Here is a 15,888-nt window from a genome sequence, read left to right on the forward strand (position 1 = left end):
CCCCTACACCCTAGCCCCTACACCCTAGCCCCTACACACTAGCCTCTACACACTAAACTAGACCCTAGCCCCTACACCCTAGCCTAGACCCTAGCCTCTAAACCCTATCCCTTACACCCTTGCCTAGACCCTAGCCCCTAGCCTTTACACCCTACCCCCTAGGCATTACACCCTAGCCCCTACAGCCTAGTCTACACCATAGCCTAGACCCTACACCCTAGCCCTTATACCCTATCCTACACCTTAGCCCCTACACCCTATCTTAGAACCTAGCCCCTACACCCTAGTCTACACCCTAGCCCTTACACCCTAGCCCCATACACCCTATCCTATACCCTAGCCCCTACACCCTATCTTAGATCCTAGCCCCTACACCCTAGCCTAGCTACTATCCCTTACACCCTAGCCCCTACACCCTATCCTATACCCTAGCCTCTACACCCTATCCTATACCCTAGCCTCTACACCCTATCCTAGAACCTAGCCCTTACACCCTAGCTTAGACCCTAGCCCATACACCCTAGCCTAGACCCTAGTCCTTACACCCTAGCCCCTAGCCTATACACCCTAGCCCTTACACTTTAGCCTAGACCCTAGCCCTTACACACTATCCCGTACACCCTATCCCTTACACCCTAGCCCCTTACACCCTAGCCCCTACACCCTATCCCTTACACACTAGCCCCTACACCCTATCCCTTACACACTAGCCCCTACACCCTAGCCTAGACCCTAGCCCCTAGCCTTTACAACCTAACCCCTACACCAATAGCCTAGCCCCTATTCCCAATTACACCCTAGCCCCATACACCGTAGCCTAGACCCTACCCTAGGCATTACACACCTTAGCCCACTACAGCCTAGTCCTACACCATAGCCTAGACCTACACCTATCCTTTATAGGGGCTAGCCTAGACCCTAGCCCCTAGCCTTTACAACTAACCCTACACAATAGCCTTAGCCCCTATCCCATACACCCTTAGCCCCCTTAACACCGTAGCCTAGACCCTACCCCCTAGGCATTACACCCTAGCCCCTACAGCCTAGTCTACACCATAGCCTAGACCCTACACCCTATCCTTTATACCCTATCCTACACCTTAGCCCCTACAGCCTAGTCCACACCCTAGCCTAGACCCTATCCTATACCCTAGCCCCTACAGCCTAGTCTACACCCTAGCCCTTACACCCTAGCCCATACATCCTATCCTATACCCTAGCCCCTACACCCTATCTTAGAACCTAGCCCCTACACCCTAGCCTAGCCCCTATCCCTTACACCCTAGCCCCTACACCCTATCTTAGAACCTAGCCCCTACACCCTAGCCTAGCCCCTATCCCTTACACCCTAGCCCCTACACACTATCCTATACCCTAGCCTCTACACCCTATCCTATACCCTAGCCTCTACACCCTATCTTAGAACCTAGCCCTTACACCCTAGCTTAGACCCTAGCCCATACACCCTAGCCTAGACCCTAGTCCTTACACCCTAGCCCCTAGCCTTTACACCCTAGCTTAGACCCTAGTCCTTACACCCTAGCCCCTAGCCTATACACCCTAGCCCCTAGCCTATACACCCTAGCCCTTACACTTTAGCCTAGACCCTAGCCCTTACATCCTACAACCTAGCCCTTACATCCTACACCCTAGCCCGTACACAGGTTCAGCTTCAGCCTCAGGACCTGCGCCACTCTAGTGGAGGACCTACCTTCTTTGTGTCACCTTCCACTCTGTATGAATTAGTCTTGACTGAATCCACAGACCAGTACCCAGAGGTTGTCAGTCGAATTTCAGGGCTGACAGGGGACCGGAACCAATGGACCACAGACAGAGTTACTTTTATTGTTTTCATGACATCTTGTAGTGTAATTGGAGAAACAACACTACTGAAGTATTTAAGGCCTTAAAATGGTGGATGTTGATTCCATCCCATGTATTTTATAAAGCCCTTTTTACATCAACAGTTGTTACAAAGTGCTTTACAGAAACACAGCCTAAAACACCAGAGAGCAAGCACTGCAGATGTAGAAGCACGGTGGCTAGGAAAAACTCCCTAGAAAGGCAGGGAATCTAGGAAGAATTTTGGAGAGGAGCCAGGCTCCGAGGGGTGGCCAGTCCTCTTCTGGCTGTGCCGGTGGAAATTAAGAGTACAGGCATTTAGGCCAGATTGTTCTTCAAAATGTTCAAGTGTTCATAGATGACCAGCACTTGGCCATTTAAGGCCAGATCGTTCTTCAAGACATTCAAATGTTCATAAATGACCAGCACATGGTCATTTAAGCCAAATCGTTTTTCAAGACTTTCAACCGTTCATAGATGACCAGCACATGGCCATTTAAGGCCAGACTGTTCTTCAAGACTTTCAACCGTTTATAGATGACCAGCAGAGTCAAATTAGTAATCCCAGTGGTTATACATGTATAGGGTGCAATAGTTCACCTCCTCAGGAGTAAATGATTGGCTAATTGATTGATTCCCATCCCAGGTGACAGATGACAAGATAGTGGGTACCAATTTAGTGACAGGTCTTCCTAAATCCAGCCCAGGACCATGGTCCGGTAGTAACCGGGATATGATTGTCAGGACCTCCAAACTGCTGTTACCTGTCACCTGTGAATTCCCACGACACTACGAGGTCTCCGACGGTTACCAGGTAAGAGGGTGATTGAATGCTTCTTTTTAGTACTTCCTCTTATACTCAGTTATTTCAAAATAAAGTCCAACATTCAAAATAAAAGTCCCACATACAAAATGCTATGGAATAAAACAATTGGTTTTCCTTCAGCCCAAAATGTAAATGATGTTTGGAAACCCACCTTTTAGCTTGCTATTTTAATCAGAGATTTTATTATCCCTTTTTGATTATATGTTTTATTTATTTTATTTGTTTGATTTTATCTATTTCGTTCTGTTTTTTTTTTATAAAGGTTGCTTGAGCGACTTTAAATTGCATTTTCAAAAGATAAGTTGGTGTAATTTAATTTCTCTCTCTCTCTCTCATCCCAGGCCAGTCTCCGTAGCTCCGCCCTAGAGCTAGCAGGCCACTCCCAGGGCCTGTTCCCCTTCTCTCTGGAGCTGTTTAAGAGTGCTGAATTCTCTGAGCCTTACCGAGCTCCACCCCAACTACGCCTACACGATTCACTGTTTTTCGGGGTGGAACCCAGGGAGAAGGTACTGTACTGAATCCCAAATGGCACCCTATTCCCTATATAGTGCCCTACTGTTAACCAAAGCCATACACTAGAACCTAAAAGGGTTCCATGTAGGAGCCTTTAGAACCCCTTTTGGAGAAAAAAAATGTTTTTCCTAAACGTGTATATAGTGCACTATACAGAGAATAGGGTACCATAGGGGCCTGGTTTAAAGTAGTGCACTGTAGGGAATAGGGTGCCATTTGGGACACAACCAGTGTGACCACATCTCTGTTGTCTCCACATCACGGATCAATAAAGATCTGTTCTGTTTTTGTTAGTCTAGTTAACTTGTGGATCATACTTTATTGACTGATGTTTTTATTTGACAATTTAAGATTTCCATTCGGGTGAGGCTTTTGATAAGCTCTTTTATGTGTCAAATTTGTATGTTGTACTTTACTTTAAGTTTACTCACTTTACAAATTTGACTTGTACTTGACTTGCTTTAGGTGGAGGGTTTGTCAGCTCTGGTGGAGAGCTGCTTTGCTACCCCCAGCGCCAAGGCAGACCAGGCTCTCAAATACTACCTCATCAAAGATGGGTGAGTACGAGACCTCCATTTACATTATATACTCTATCAGCATGACGCGAGGACGAGAGTGGGGACAGTGGTGTTTACTCCAAAGTAAATGGATCAATCCTGCCGACAATGCCAACAAAAGTACAACTAAACAGTTGGTTACGACGGACGGACGGACCGACCGACCTAAATATATACACACACAGATATTATATATATATCTCTCTGTGTGTATATATACAGTGGGGAGAACAAGTATTTGATACACTGCCGATTTTGCAGGTTTTCCTACTTACAAAGCATGTAGAGGTCTGTAATTTTTATCATAGGTACACTTCAACTGTGAGAGACGGAATCTAAAACAAAAATCCAGAAAATCACATTGTATGATTTTTAAGTAATTCATTTGCATTTTATTGCATGACATATTATGACAAGTATTTGATCACCTACCAACCAGTAAGAATTCCGGCTCATCACCTCAGACCTGTTAGTTTTTCTTTAAGAAGCCCTCCTGTTCTCCACTCATTACCTGTATTAACTGCCACCTGTTTGAACTCGTTACCTGTATAAAAGACACCTGTCCACACACTCAATCAAACAGACTCCAACCTCTCCACAATGGGCCAAGACCAGAGAGCTGTGTAAGGACATCAGGGATAAAATTTAACCTGCACAAGGCTGGGATGGGCTACAGGACAATAGCAAGCAGCTTGGTGAGAAGGCAACAACTGTTGGCGCAATTATAAAAAAATAAAGAGAAAATAGAAGAAGTTCAAAAATGATGGTCAATCACCCTCGGTCTGGCTCCATGCAAGATCTCACCTCGTGGGCATCAATGATCATGAGGAAGGTGAGGGATCAGCCCAGAACTACACGGCAGACCTGGTCAATACCTGAAGAGAGCTGGGACCACAGTCTCAAAAAAACCATTAGTAACACACTACGCCGTCATGGATTAAAATCCTGCAGCGCACACAAGGTCCCCCTGCTCAAGCCGCATGTCCAGCCCGTCTGAAGTTTGCCAATGACCATCTGGATGATCCAGAGGAATGGAGAAGGTCATGTGGTCTGATGATTCAAAAATAGAGCTTTTTGTTCTAAACTCCACCGCCGTGTTTGAGGAAGAAGAAGGATGAGTACAACCCCAAGAACACCATCCCAACCGTGAGCATGGAGTGGAAACATCATTCTTTGGGATGCTTTTCTGCAAAGGGACAGGACGACTTGCACGTATTGAGGGAGGATGGATGGTGCCATGTATTGCGAGATCTTACAACAACCTCCTTCCCTCAGTAAGAGCATTGATGATGGGTCGTGGCTGGTCTTCCAGCATGACAAACGACCCGAAACACACAGCCAGGCAACTAAGAGTGGCTCCGTAGAAGTATCTCAAGGTCCTGGAGTGGCCTAGCCAGTCTCCAGACCTGAACCAATAGAAAATCTTTGGAGGAGCTGAAAAATCCGATATTGCCCAGCGACAGCCCCGAAAACCTGAAGATCTGGAGAAGTCTGTATGGAGGAGCGGGGCCAAAATCCCTGCTGCAGTGTGTGCAAACCTGTCAAGAACTACAGGGAACGTATGATCTCTGTAATTGCAAAACAAAGGATTCTGTACCAAATATTAATTCTGCTTTTCTGATGTATCAAATACTTATGTCATGCAATAAAATGCTAATTAATTACTTAAAAATCATACAATGTATTTTTGGATTTTGTTTTAGATTCCGTCTCTCACAGTTGAAGTGTACCTATATAAAAAATTACAACCTCTACATGCTTGTAAAGTAGGAAAATCGGCAAAATCGGCAGTGATATCACAATTATTTCTCCCCACTATATCCCTCATACCACCCTCATGGAGTCTGTTTCGACCGTTTGAGCAGACACATGCACATTTGTGCGTGCTGGAGGTTCATTTTGGAGGCTCTGGCCAGTGCTACTCCTTGCACAAAGAAGCGAGAGCGTATCCTGCTGCTGGGTTGTTGCCCTCCTACGGCCTCCTCCACGTCTCCTGATGTACTGGCCTGTGTCCTGGCTAGCGCCTCCATGCTCTGGACACTACGCTGACAGACACAGCAAACCTTCTTGGCCACAGCTCGCATTATGTGCCATCCTGGATGAGCTGCACTACCTGAGCCACTTGTGTGGTTGTAGACTCCGTCTCATGCTACCACTAGAGTGAAAGCACCGCCCAGCATTCAAAAGTGACCAAAACATCAGCAGGAACATAGGAACTGAGAAGTGGTCTGTGGTCACCACCTGCAGAATCACTCCTTTATGGGGGTGTCTTGCTAATTGCCTATAATTTCCACCTTTTGTCTATTCCATTTGCACAACAGCATGTGAAATTTATTGTCAATCAGTGTGTCTTCCTAATGGACAGTTTGATTTCACAGATGAAGTTTGATTGACTTGGAGTTACATGTGTGTTTAAGTGTTCCCTTTATTTTTTTGAGCAGGTATATACAACACACACACACACACACACACATATATACATACACACAGATATATATATATATACACACACACACACACACCCATTGGGGCTGTTAAGAGAAGATCATGATTGCTGACAAAGTGAGGTCACTCACTAGCTATTCTTTACAAACAGTCCCTTGCTTCCCAAATGTTCCTATTCCTTCTATAGTGCACTACTATTGACCAGGGCCCATAGGGAATAGGGTGCCATTTGGATGCCTAAAGGCAGCTATAGCAACAGTGATGGAGTAGCTTGTTAAAACAGTTATGGATCAGTGTATTGTGTTAAGATGATAGTGCTTGTTAAAACAGTGTATGGATCAGTGGGGTATTGTGTTAAGATGGAGTAGCTTGTTAAAACAATGTATGGATCAGTGGGTATTGTTTAAATAGATAGTTGTTTAAACAATGTATTGATCAGTGGGTATTGTGTAAGACGCGAGTAGCTTGTTAAAACAGTGTATGGGTTGTCAGCATAATATCATCTCCTCCTATAATATCCTCCTCATTGTGCCCCTCTTCCTCTCCTCTCCCTCCTCCCCTCACACTCCTCTCCCTCCTCCCTTCTCTCCTCACCTCCTCTCCCTCCTCCTTCTCTTCTTCTCTCCCCACTTCCCCTCCTCCCCTTCCCTCTTCTCTCCCTACTTTCCCTCCTCCTCCCTCCTCCCATTCTCCTCTTCTCTCCCTCCTCCCCTTCTCTCCTCACCACCTCCTCTTCTCTCCTCTCCTCACCTCCCCTCATCCACTCCTCCTCTTCTCCCCCTCCTATCCCTTCTCCTCTTCTCTCCCCTCCTCTCCCTCTTCTCCCCTTCCCCTCCTCTCTTCCCTCCTCCCCTCCTCCTCCCCTTCTCCTCTCCTCCTCTCTCCCTCCTCCCCTCCCTCCTCACCACCTCATATTCTCTCCTCACCCTCTCTCCCCTCATCTCCCTCATCCCATCCTCCCCTTCTCCTCCTCTCCTCTCCTCCCCTTCTCTCCTCTCCCTCCTCCCTTCCCCTCCTCTCTCCCTCCTCCCTTCTCCTCTCCCTCTCCCCTTTCCCCTCTACCTCCTCCCCTCTATTCTCTTCTCCTCTCTAACCCTATAATGCCTGTTTAGGTGTATCTCAGATGAAATGGTGCGTCAGTTACTCTGCTAAGACCAGCTATCCCAAACCTCTCCAGTTCCTGTCTTCAAGTTTGTTGGCAAGGACAACAAGGTCAGTAAGAACAGACACCCTGGAGCCAGCTGCCAGTTCAGTATGTGTGTGTGTCTGAGTGTTGCGTATCTATGTTCGCATCTACGTGGTATCCACGTGTCTATCCGTGTGTGTCAACAAGGAGGTGTTCCTGCACTGTCGTGTGTTGGTTGTGGGGTAGGAGACTCCCGCTGTTCTCAGGGCTGTAGAGGCGTCTGCGTCGGGAACTGTGGAGGACTGAGAGGAACAAGGAACAGGGACTGGACCAGCATCACGTTGCTGGTGGAGGACCCATACGCATCATGCCAGACTGAGACATTAGACCACCATGGCACCCCCATACCACCTTCGGCCATCACCTCACTGCACCACTGCAAACATGAAAATATATACAATAGATAGAAATGGATACAATAGATATAGAGATAGATACAATATATATTGTAGGAGCATGACCAGCATGTCTCATGAGTGGAGGACCAATACACACTTCTGCCAGACTGAACATCAGACACCACCACCACCAGACCACTTACCACCACACTAGACCACCACCAGGCCACCACCACCAGGCCACCACCAGACCACCACCAGGCCACTACCACCACCACTACCACCACCACCAGACCACCACCACCAGACCACACACCAGGCCACTACCACCACCAGACCACCACCAGGCCACCACACCACACCAGACACCACCAGCCACTACACCACCAACCACACCAGCCACCACCAGCCACCACCAGCCACCACCAGGCCACCACCAGACCACCACCACCACCAGACACCACCACCACCACCAGGCCACCACCAGGCCCACCACAGGCACCACCAGACCACCACCAGGCCCCACTACCAACCACCAGCCACCACCAGCACCACCACCAGCCACCACCAGCCACCACCACCACCAGGACCGCCACCAGCCACCAGCCACCACCAGACCACCACCAGCCACCACCACCACCCACATCACCAGGCCACCACCAGGCCGCCACCACCACCACCAGACCACCACCAGGCCACCAGACCACCACCAGACCACCACCAGACCACCACCACCACCACCACAGCGTGAAGGACTGCAGAATCAATAATGCTATGTGTGAGGACCCATTCAGCCCCAGAGTCTGCTGGTTTTCTGTTCTACCTGATCATTCATTTCACCCACTTGGTGTCCCAGGTCTAAATCAGTCCCTGATTAGAGGGGAACTATGGGGGAAAGCAGTGAAACTCAACTATGGACCTAGATGCCAGTTCGAGGGACCTAGTGGTTCAGTCTGAAAGGACATGATGACATCCACCACAGTCTTTCTCTCTGTCACTAATTTACCATGACAACTCACACAACTCAAAAGGTCAAGAGAACCTTCAGAGATTCTCCCGGTTAAACCAAATCAAATAGTCAAATCAAGTACAGACTTTCAGTCATTGATGTAGGCCAGGCCACACATCCCTCAGTAATGCACTGTATCCTCTAACTCCCTTATGTCAGTCTCCCTTGTCACACTGCAGTCTGGTAAATACAGTACATCCATGCTTATATATGCTTACGTTCCAAATCGCACCCTATTTCCTATAATAGTGCACTACATTTGATCAGGGCCCATCGGGGAATAGGGTGCCACTTGAAACGCAGTCCTGTATCTTAGCCACTTGGCCCTCTAGCGCAATCTCCTCACATTAAAGTGACTGGCAGTTCTATTAGAGATCGTTTGAAGGGCTTGAGGAGCTGGGGTATGCAATTTGTCAGTCGTACTTCAAGATGAAAGATCTTGAACTAGGTTGGTGAGTTTTGCCGGATGCGTTTCTCAAGCCGGATGACTTGTTTACAGGCCATGCCTGTATGTAGATGCCTGACTTGCCTAGTTAAATATAAAGGTTAGAAAATTTAGATTTATTTCATGCCAACGTACTGGTTTCTACAGTGTCTTTGACTTTTTCCACATTTTGTTACGTTACAGCCTTATTCTAAAATGTATTAAATTCCCTTTTTTTTTTCATCATTCTACACACAATACCCTATAATGACAAAACAAAAACAGGTTTTTAGACATTTTTGCAAATGTATTAATAATAAAAACAGAAATACCTTAATTTCCATAAATACCTTATTTACATAAATAACTCATTTACATCAATATTCAGACCCTTTGCTATGAGACTCGACATTGAGTTCAGGTGCATTCTGTTTCCATTGATCATCCTTAAGATGTTTCTACAACTTGGAGTCCACCTGTGGTAAATGATTTGGAAAGGCACACACCTGTCTATATAAGGTCCCACAGTTGACAGTGCAAAAACCAAGCAATGAGGTTGAAGGAATTGTCCGTAGCGCTCCGAGACAGGATTGTGTCGAGGCACAGATCTGGGGAAGGGTACCAAAACATTTCTGCAGAATTGAAGGTCTCCAAGAACACAGTGGCCTCCATTATTATTAAATGTCAAAAGTTTGGAACCACCAAGACTCTTCCGAGAGCTGGCCGCCCGGCCAAACTGAGCAATCGGGGGAGAAGGACCTTGGTCAGGGAGGTGACCAAGAACCTGATGGTCACTCTGACAGAGCTCCAGAGTTCCTCTGTGGAGATGGGAGAATCTTCCACTGCAGTACTCCACCAATCAGGCCTTTATGATAGTGGCCAGATGGAAGCCACTCCTCAGTAAAAGGCACATGACAGCCTGCTTGAAGTTTGCCTAAAGGCACCTAAAGACTCTCAGAAGATGAGAAACAAGGTTCTCTGGTCTGATGAAACCAAGATTGAACTCTTTGGCCTGAATGCCAAGCGTCACGTCTGGAGGAAACCTGGCACCATCCCTATGGTGAAGCATGGTGGTGGCAGCATCATGCTGTGGGGATGTGTTTCAGTGGCAGGGACTGGGAGACTAGTCAGGATCGAGGGAAAGATGAACGGAGCAAAGTACAGAGAGATCCTTGACGAAAACCTGCTCCAGAGGACACAGAACCTCAGACCGGGGTGAAGGTTCACCTTCCAACAGAACAACGAACCTAAGCACACAGCCAAGACAATGCAGGAGTGGCTTCGGGACAAGTCTCTGAATGTCCTTGAGTGGCCAAGCTTGTAGCGTCATACCCAAGAAGACTCGATGCTGTAATCACTGCCAAAGGTGCTTCAACAAAGTACTGAGTAAAGGGTCTGAATACTTATGTAAATCTGATATGTCTGTGTACAAAAATACAATTTTAAAAACATTCTAAACCTGTTTTTGCTTTTTTTAATGGTGTATTGTGTGTAAATTGATGAGGGGGAAATAACCATTTAAAAGGCTGTAACGTAACAAAATGTGGAAAAAGTCAAGGGGTCTGAATACTTTCCAAATGCTCTGTAAGTGTAGTAAAAACATATGTAATATCCATAGACAGTCTAATTTACGGTATATAACCGAAGTATGGAGAGCTAGCCTGACTGCCAGTCTGTTTATGCTCTCTTGCCAACTTCTTATAGAGCTGTCTTGTTTGGCTTGACAAGAGAGCAGATCGACTGACACCCAGGCTAATAAAGAGAGCAGAATGACTGACACCCAGGTTAATAAAGAGAGCAGATCGACTGACACCCAGGTTAATAAAGAGAGCAGATCAACTGGCACCCAGGCTAATAAAGAGAGGAGATCGACTGACACCCAGGTTAATAAAGAGAGCAGATCGACTTGTGACCACCAGGTTAATAAAGAGAGCAGATCGACTGACACCCAGGTTAATAAAGAGGAGAAAGATGACAGCCCAGTTAATAAGAGAGCAGATCGACTGACACCCAGGTCTAATAAAGAGAGCAGATCGACTGACACCCAGGTTAATAAAGAGAGCAGAACGACTGACACCCAGGCTAATAAAGAGGAGACGACTGACACCCAGGTTAATAAAGAGAGCAGACGACTGACACCCAGGCTAATAAAGAGAGGAGAACGACTGACACCCAGGTTAATAAAGAGAGCAGATCGACTGACACCCAGGCTAATAAAGAGAGCAGAACGACTGACACCCAGGTTAATAAAGAGAGCAGATCGACTGACACCCAGGCTAATAAAGAGAGGAGAACGACTGACACTCAGGCTAATAAAGAGAGCAGATCGACTGTCACCCAGGCTAATAAAGAGAGGAGAACGACTGACACCCAGGTTAATAAAGAGAGCAGATCGACTGACACCCAGGTTAATAAAGAGCATGGAGCTCAATGAAAAACCCTGAAGAGTATTAACTGAAAACATGTGTAGTGTATTGTGACTCGAAATCACCACTCTATACCACCAATCTATTCCACTACAGTATACCACCACTCTATACCACCACTCTATACCACCACTCTATTCCACTACAGTATACCACCCCTCTATATCACTACAGTATACCACCACTCTATACCACCACTCTATACCACCACTCTATACCACCACAGTATACCACTATTGTACCTACAGTACCTTAAGTGAACTTATCACATCAAAATGGTATAATTAGTTATTCATTTATTCATAGAAAAGTAACAAAAAAGCCTGATATCCCCATCAGTCAATGGACAGCAACACGCATAATAACACACATCACAACACACATAATAACACACATCACAACATAACACACGTATTTCTGCGCTGTAGAAGTAGCCTGTCAGTAACAGCACAGGTCCAACTAACTGATGTTTGTGTTGTGTTAGACCAGGTTATTTTGAGGGTGTGCGTCCCAAATGACACCCTATTCCCTACAAAGTGCACTACTTTCGACCAGAGCCTCATGGGCCGTGGTCAAAAGTAGTGTGCACTTTGTAGGGAATAGGTTGCCGTTTGGGACGCCAGCTTGTTTTCATACAACGTACACATCAAATCGCCCCATTAGCAGGTACATTTGTATTCTTATGTGGGATATGATACTGACTGAAAGGTCTTCTCTGTATCAGGATTTTTTGGGGGGTTTGAGGTATGTTAATAAAATAATAACACAATAATATGTTAATGGAGTCATAGTCTTTACCCTGAAAATATATTTGAAATATAAATATCTGAGTATTTATCCGCTGTCAGTTTCAGAAATAGGTAGAAGTTAGATAAAGACAGTGTGACATGACATAATGTTAGTATTTTATTCTACATAATAACCACTATTAACTCATAGGTCATAAAGTCATAAAGTCATGTTAGGGATTTCCTCATCGAGCGTAAAGCCTCTGTCTGTTTTCATGTTGTCATAGAAAATTATTATATTTTCTATGTTATTAATAATAAAGTCATATTCTCATTTGTGCGGAGTGAAGTCCCACTGTATGAATCCATGTCGAGTTCCAAGCACCCTTTCCATTGATGATCCTTGCAAGAGGATATTGTCCTGTATGTCCTCTATAGCTCGTCCCTCTCCTCCCAGTTTTCTCTCGTGTTGAGTAGTGTTGTGTTGTGTCCCAGCTGGGCTTCTCTACAGCTCGTCCCTCTCCTCACCCTCACAGTAACATGCTTCCCTCTGGCTGTTCATGAAGGATCTGCAGCCCAGCGTCCACACTGTGTTGTACAGAGCATCTGCTACAGACTCACAGGCTGGGCGGGGGAGAGATACAGAAGGTTAGGGTTGAGAGAGATTATTCTCCCTTTTGTACTTTAACTATTTGCACATTGTTACAACACTGCATATAGACATAATATGACATTTGAAATGTCTTTATTCTTTTGGAACTTCTGTGAGTGTAATGTTTACTATTCATTTTTATTGTATATTTCACTTTTGTTTATCTACTTCACTTGCTTTGGCCATGTTAACGTACATTTCCCATGCCAATAAAGCCCCTTGAATTGAATTGAGAGCGAGCGAGAGGGGCTATGATGAGAGAGAGATTTGTATTTGATCATGTTCAGGTTTTTGCTGTTTGTTCTTTGTTTTTCGAGCCAAAAAGATTGGAGAAGTGGTTTATCCATACATCTCCATTTTGGATAGATAACTCTTCATGTTGTTGTTTGTTTAGCGTTTTACAATTTTCCCAGAAGTGGTTAGATTCTATGGATTCTTCCATTACATTGAGCTGATTTCTGACGTGCTGTCCCCTCCCGTAGTGTATTTCTGTATTGTTTTAGTGATTCACCATAGTGAAGGTGTAGGCTCAGGTTTTCTGGGTCTCTATGTTTTTTGTTGGATAGGTTTCTCAATTTCTTTCTTAGGTTTTTGCATTCTTCATCAAACCATTTGTCCTTGTTGTTCATTTTCTGACATTTTTTTATTTGATAGAGGAGCTGAGAGGTCAAATATACTGTTTAATTTTTCTACTGCCAAGTTTACACCTTCACTAATAGAGTGAAATGCTTTGTCCAGGAAGTTGTCTAGAGGGGATTGAATTTGTTGTTGCCTAATCGTTTTTCTCCATTGCTTTGAACTCTAATATTTTATACCCCTTGATCTTCAAGAATAGGACTTGGAAATATAGATTAGCCAAACTGTTTTACCTGATCATAACCCCAAATATAAGGATTTATTAGCTTACTCTGTTTATGATTTTGTTATCATGGACTGATTGGGCTCATTGCTTCGAGTTGAAACAACCTGGACTCAGGGGTAGACGTAACATAGTAAATATAACTCCGAGACACTCCATTTAGTATGATATGTTACGTTTTGTATGGTATGTATTAATTTGTGGCTGTCCATCATACATTTCGTATGATATGTTACGAATTGCAATTCGTACAATATGTTACAAATTGCAATTCGTACATTGTTACGGATTTGTTAAATGTATGAAATGTTATGAATTCCAATTTGTTGTGGCTAACATTAGCTAGGTGGCTATTGCTAACATTAGCTAAGTGGCTATTGCTAACATTAGCTAGGTGGCTATTGCTAACATTAGCTAGGTGGCTATTGCTAACATTAGCTAGGTGGCTATTGCTAACATTAGCTAAGTGGCTATTGCTAACATTAGCTAGGTGGCTATTGCTAACATTAGCTAAGTGGCTAATGTTAGCTAGGCTAGTGGTTAGGGGTTACGGGTTAGGGTTAAGGTTTGAGATAGGCTTAAAACAATCTCAAAAACAACTTTCTGTCGCTGGATTTGAACATGCAACCTTTGGCACCAGGGGCAGATGCTTACCCAAACCTACTTGAAGGTAACAGCGCTCACTATTGCCTCTAGTGGCCGGTTTCCACCTCATCTCCCGACGTCCACAGACATGGATGGACGTTTAATACTGACTTGTATCATGTGTGACCTGGCTGCACTTAGGGGGGAACAAACTTCAACTTGCACCTTTTTTTTTAATGCTGAATTGGATCTCATTAAGGAAACAGGAAGGTGTGATAATGGATTTTTCGCCAACATCCTTTCTAAATTTGAAGTAATAATTTCGTTTCTGAGAAGTATCTGTAATCTGATTACAATATTCTTGCTGGTAACAACGGATTACAGTTTTAAATATTTTTATCAGTTACATGTACTGTAACATATTTCATGGGGAATAACCCTACTGACTGAGGGAGGGGAAGGGGGAAACCTAGTCAGTTGTACAACTGAATGAATTCAACCCAACCCCTCTGAATCAGAGAGGTGTGGGGGGCTGCCTTAATCGACATCCACGTCATCGGTGTCCAGGTAGCAATTGTTGTTGGGGGTCAACTGCCTTGCTCAAGGGCAGAACAGACGATTTTTCCAACATGCTGGCTCAAGAGAGTGAGTGAGTGCGTAGGTCAGTGAGCGGAGGAGAGTATATACTCCTGTGGCTACATTAACTCACCTTTGACCTTTGACACGAACCCCAAGCTTTTCTTCAGGTCAGAGCAGATAGCGTGGAGACACCAGCGGTACTTGGAGTCACAGCGGTATTTGTTGGAGCCACAGGTGTCGTAACAACTGTCCAGCTGGTTACAGCACTGAGTCATGGCCGGGATGCCAATGTCAAACTGTTTTGGGATAATACATAGGATTTAAATAGAGATTTAAACATTCTATATATATGGATTTATACATTCTATATAGAGATTTATACATTCTATATATAGGGATTTATACATTCTATATAGGGATTTATACATTCTATATAGGTGGGATTTATACATTCTATATTAGGATTATACATTTAATATAGGGATTTTACATTCTATGATATAGGGATTTTATACATTTATATAGGGATTTATACATTCTATATAGGGATTTATAATTTATATATAGGATTTATACATTCTATATATAGGGATTTATACATTCTATATATAGGGATTTATACATTCTATTATAGGATTTATACATTCTATATATAGGGATTTTACATTCTATATATAGGGATTTATACATTCTATATATAGGGATTTATCATTCTATATATAGGGATTTTACATTCTATATATGGGATTTATACATTCTAAATGGTCGGTGATTTGTTTGTTAGTTTGGCTTTGGAAGATTTTAGAAAGGCAGGGCAGGATGGATACAGGTCTATAACTGTTTGGGTCTAGGTGTCTCCCCCGTTGAAGAGGGGATGACCGCAGCTTTCCAATCTTTGGGAATCTTCAGACAGGGGGAA

At 44.5% G+C, this 15,888-nt stretch overlaps 1 protein-coding gene, 1 long non-coding RNA gene and 1 pseudogene across 3 annotated transcripts in view; 2 read left to right on the forward strand and 1 right to left on the reverse strand.

Moving 5' to 3' along the window:
* The window catches only part of LOC112074121 (oncoprotein-induced transcript 3 protein-like), a 24,508-nt pseudogene extending 16,432 nt beyond the window's left edge, over positions 1-8,076 (forward strand).
* Positions 8,077-8,137: 61 nt separating this feature from the next.
* LOC139025314 (uncharacterized) lies at positions 8,138-12,346 on the forward strand. Of its 2 annotated transcripts, none has more exons than XR_011476893.1 (4): positions 8,138-8,183; positions 8,360-11,023; positions 11,189-11,221; positions 11,252-12,346. It is a non-coding gene; the product is annotated as an uncharacterized lncRNA (long non-coding RNA). The 2 variants fall into 2 exon arrangements; XR_011476892.1 differs by lacking the exon at positions 8,138-8,183 and adding an exon at positions 8,197-8,226.
* LOC112074112 (group XIIA secretory phospholipase A2) overlaps positions 12,066-15,888 on the reverse strand; it is a 9,768-nt gene continuing 5,945 nt past the window's right edge. Inside the window, exons 3-4 of the mRNA XM_070440388.1 lie at positions 15,100-15,265; positions 12,066-12,918 (exon numbers count right to left, since the gene is read on the reverse strand). Of these exons, the coding sequence (XP_070296489.1) occupies positions 12,800-12,918; positions 15,100-15,265 (285 nt within the window). The 3' untranslated portion in view covers positions 12,066-12,799. The remainder of the gene's footprint in view (positions 12,919-15,099; positions 15,266-15,888) is intronic.

This window comes from Salvelinus sp. IW2-2015, unplaced genomic scaffold (genome assembly GCF_002910315.2).
Source record: "Salvelinus sp. IW2-2015 unplaced genomic scaffold, ASM291031v2 Un_scaffold2502, whole genome shotgun sequence".
Classification (NCBI taxonomy): Eukaryota; Metazoa; Chordata; class Actinopteri; order Salmoniformes; family Salmonidae; genus Salvelinus; species Salvelinus sp. IW2-2015.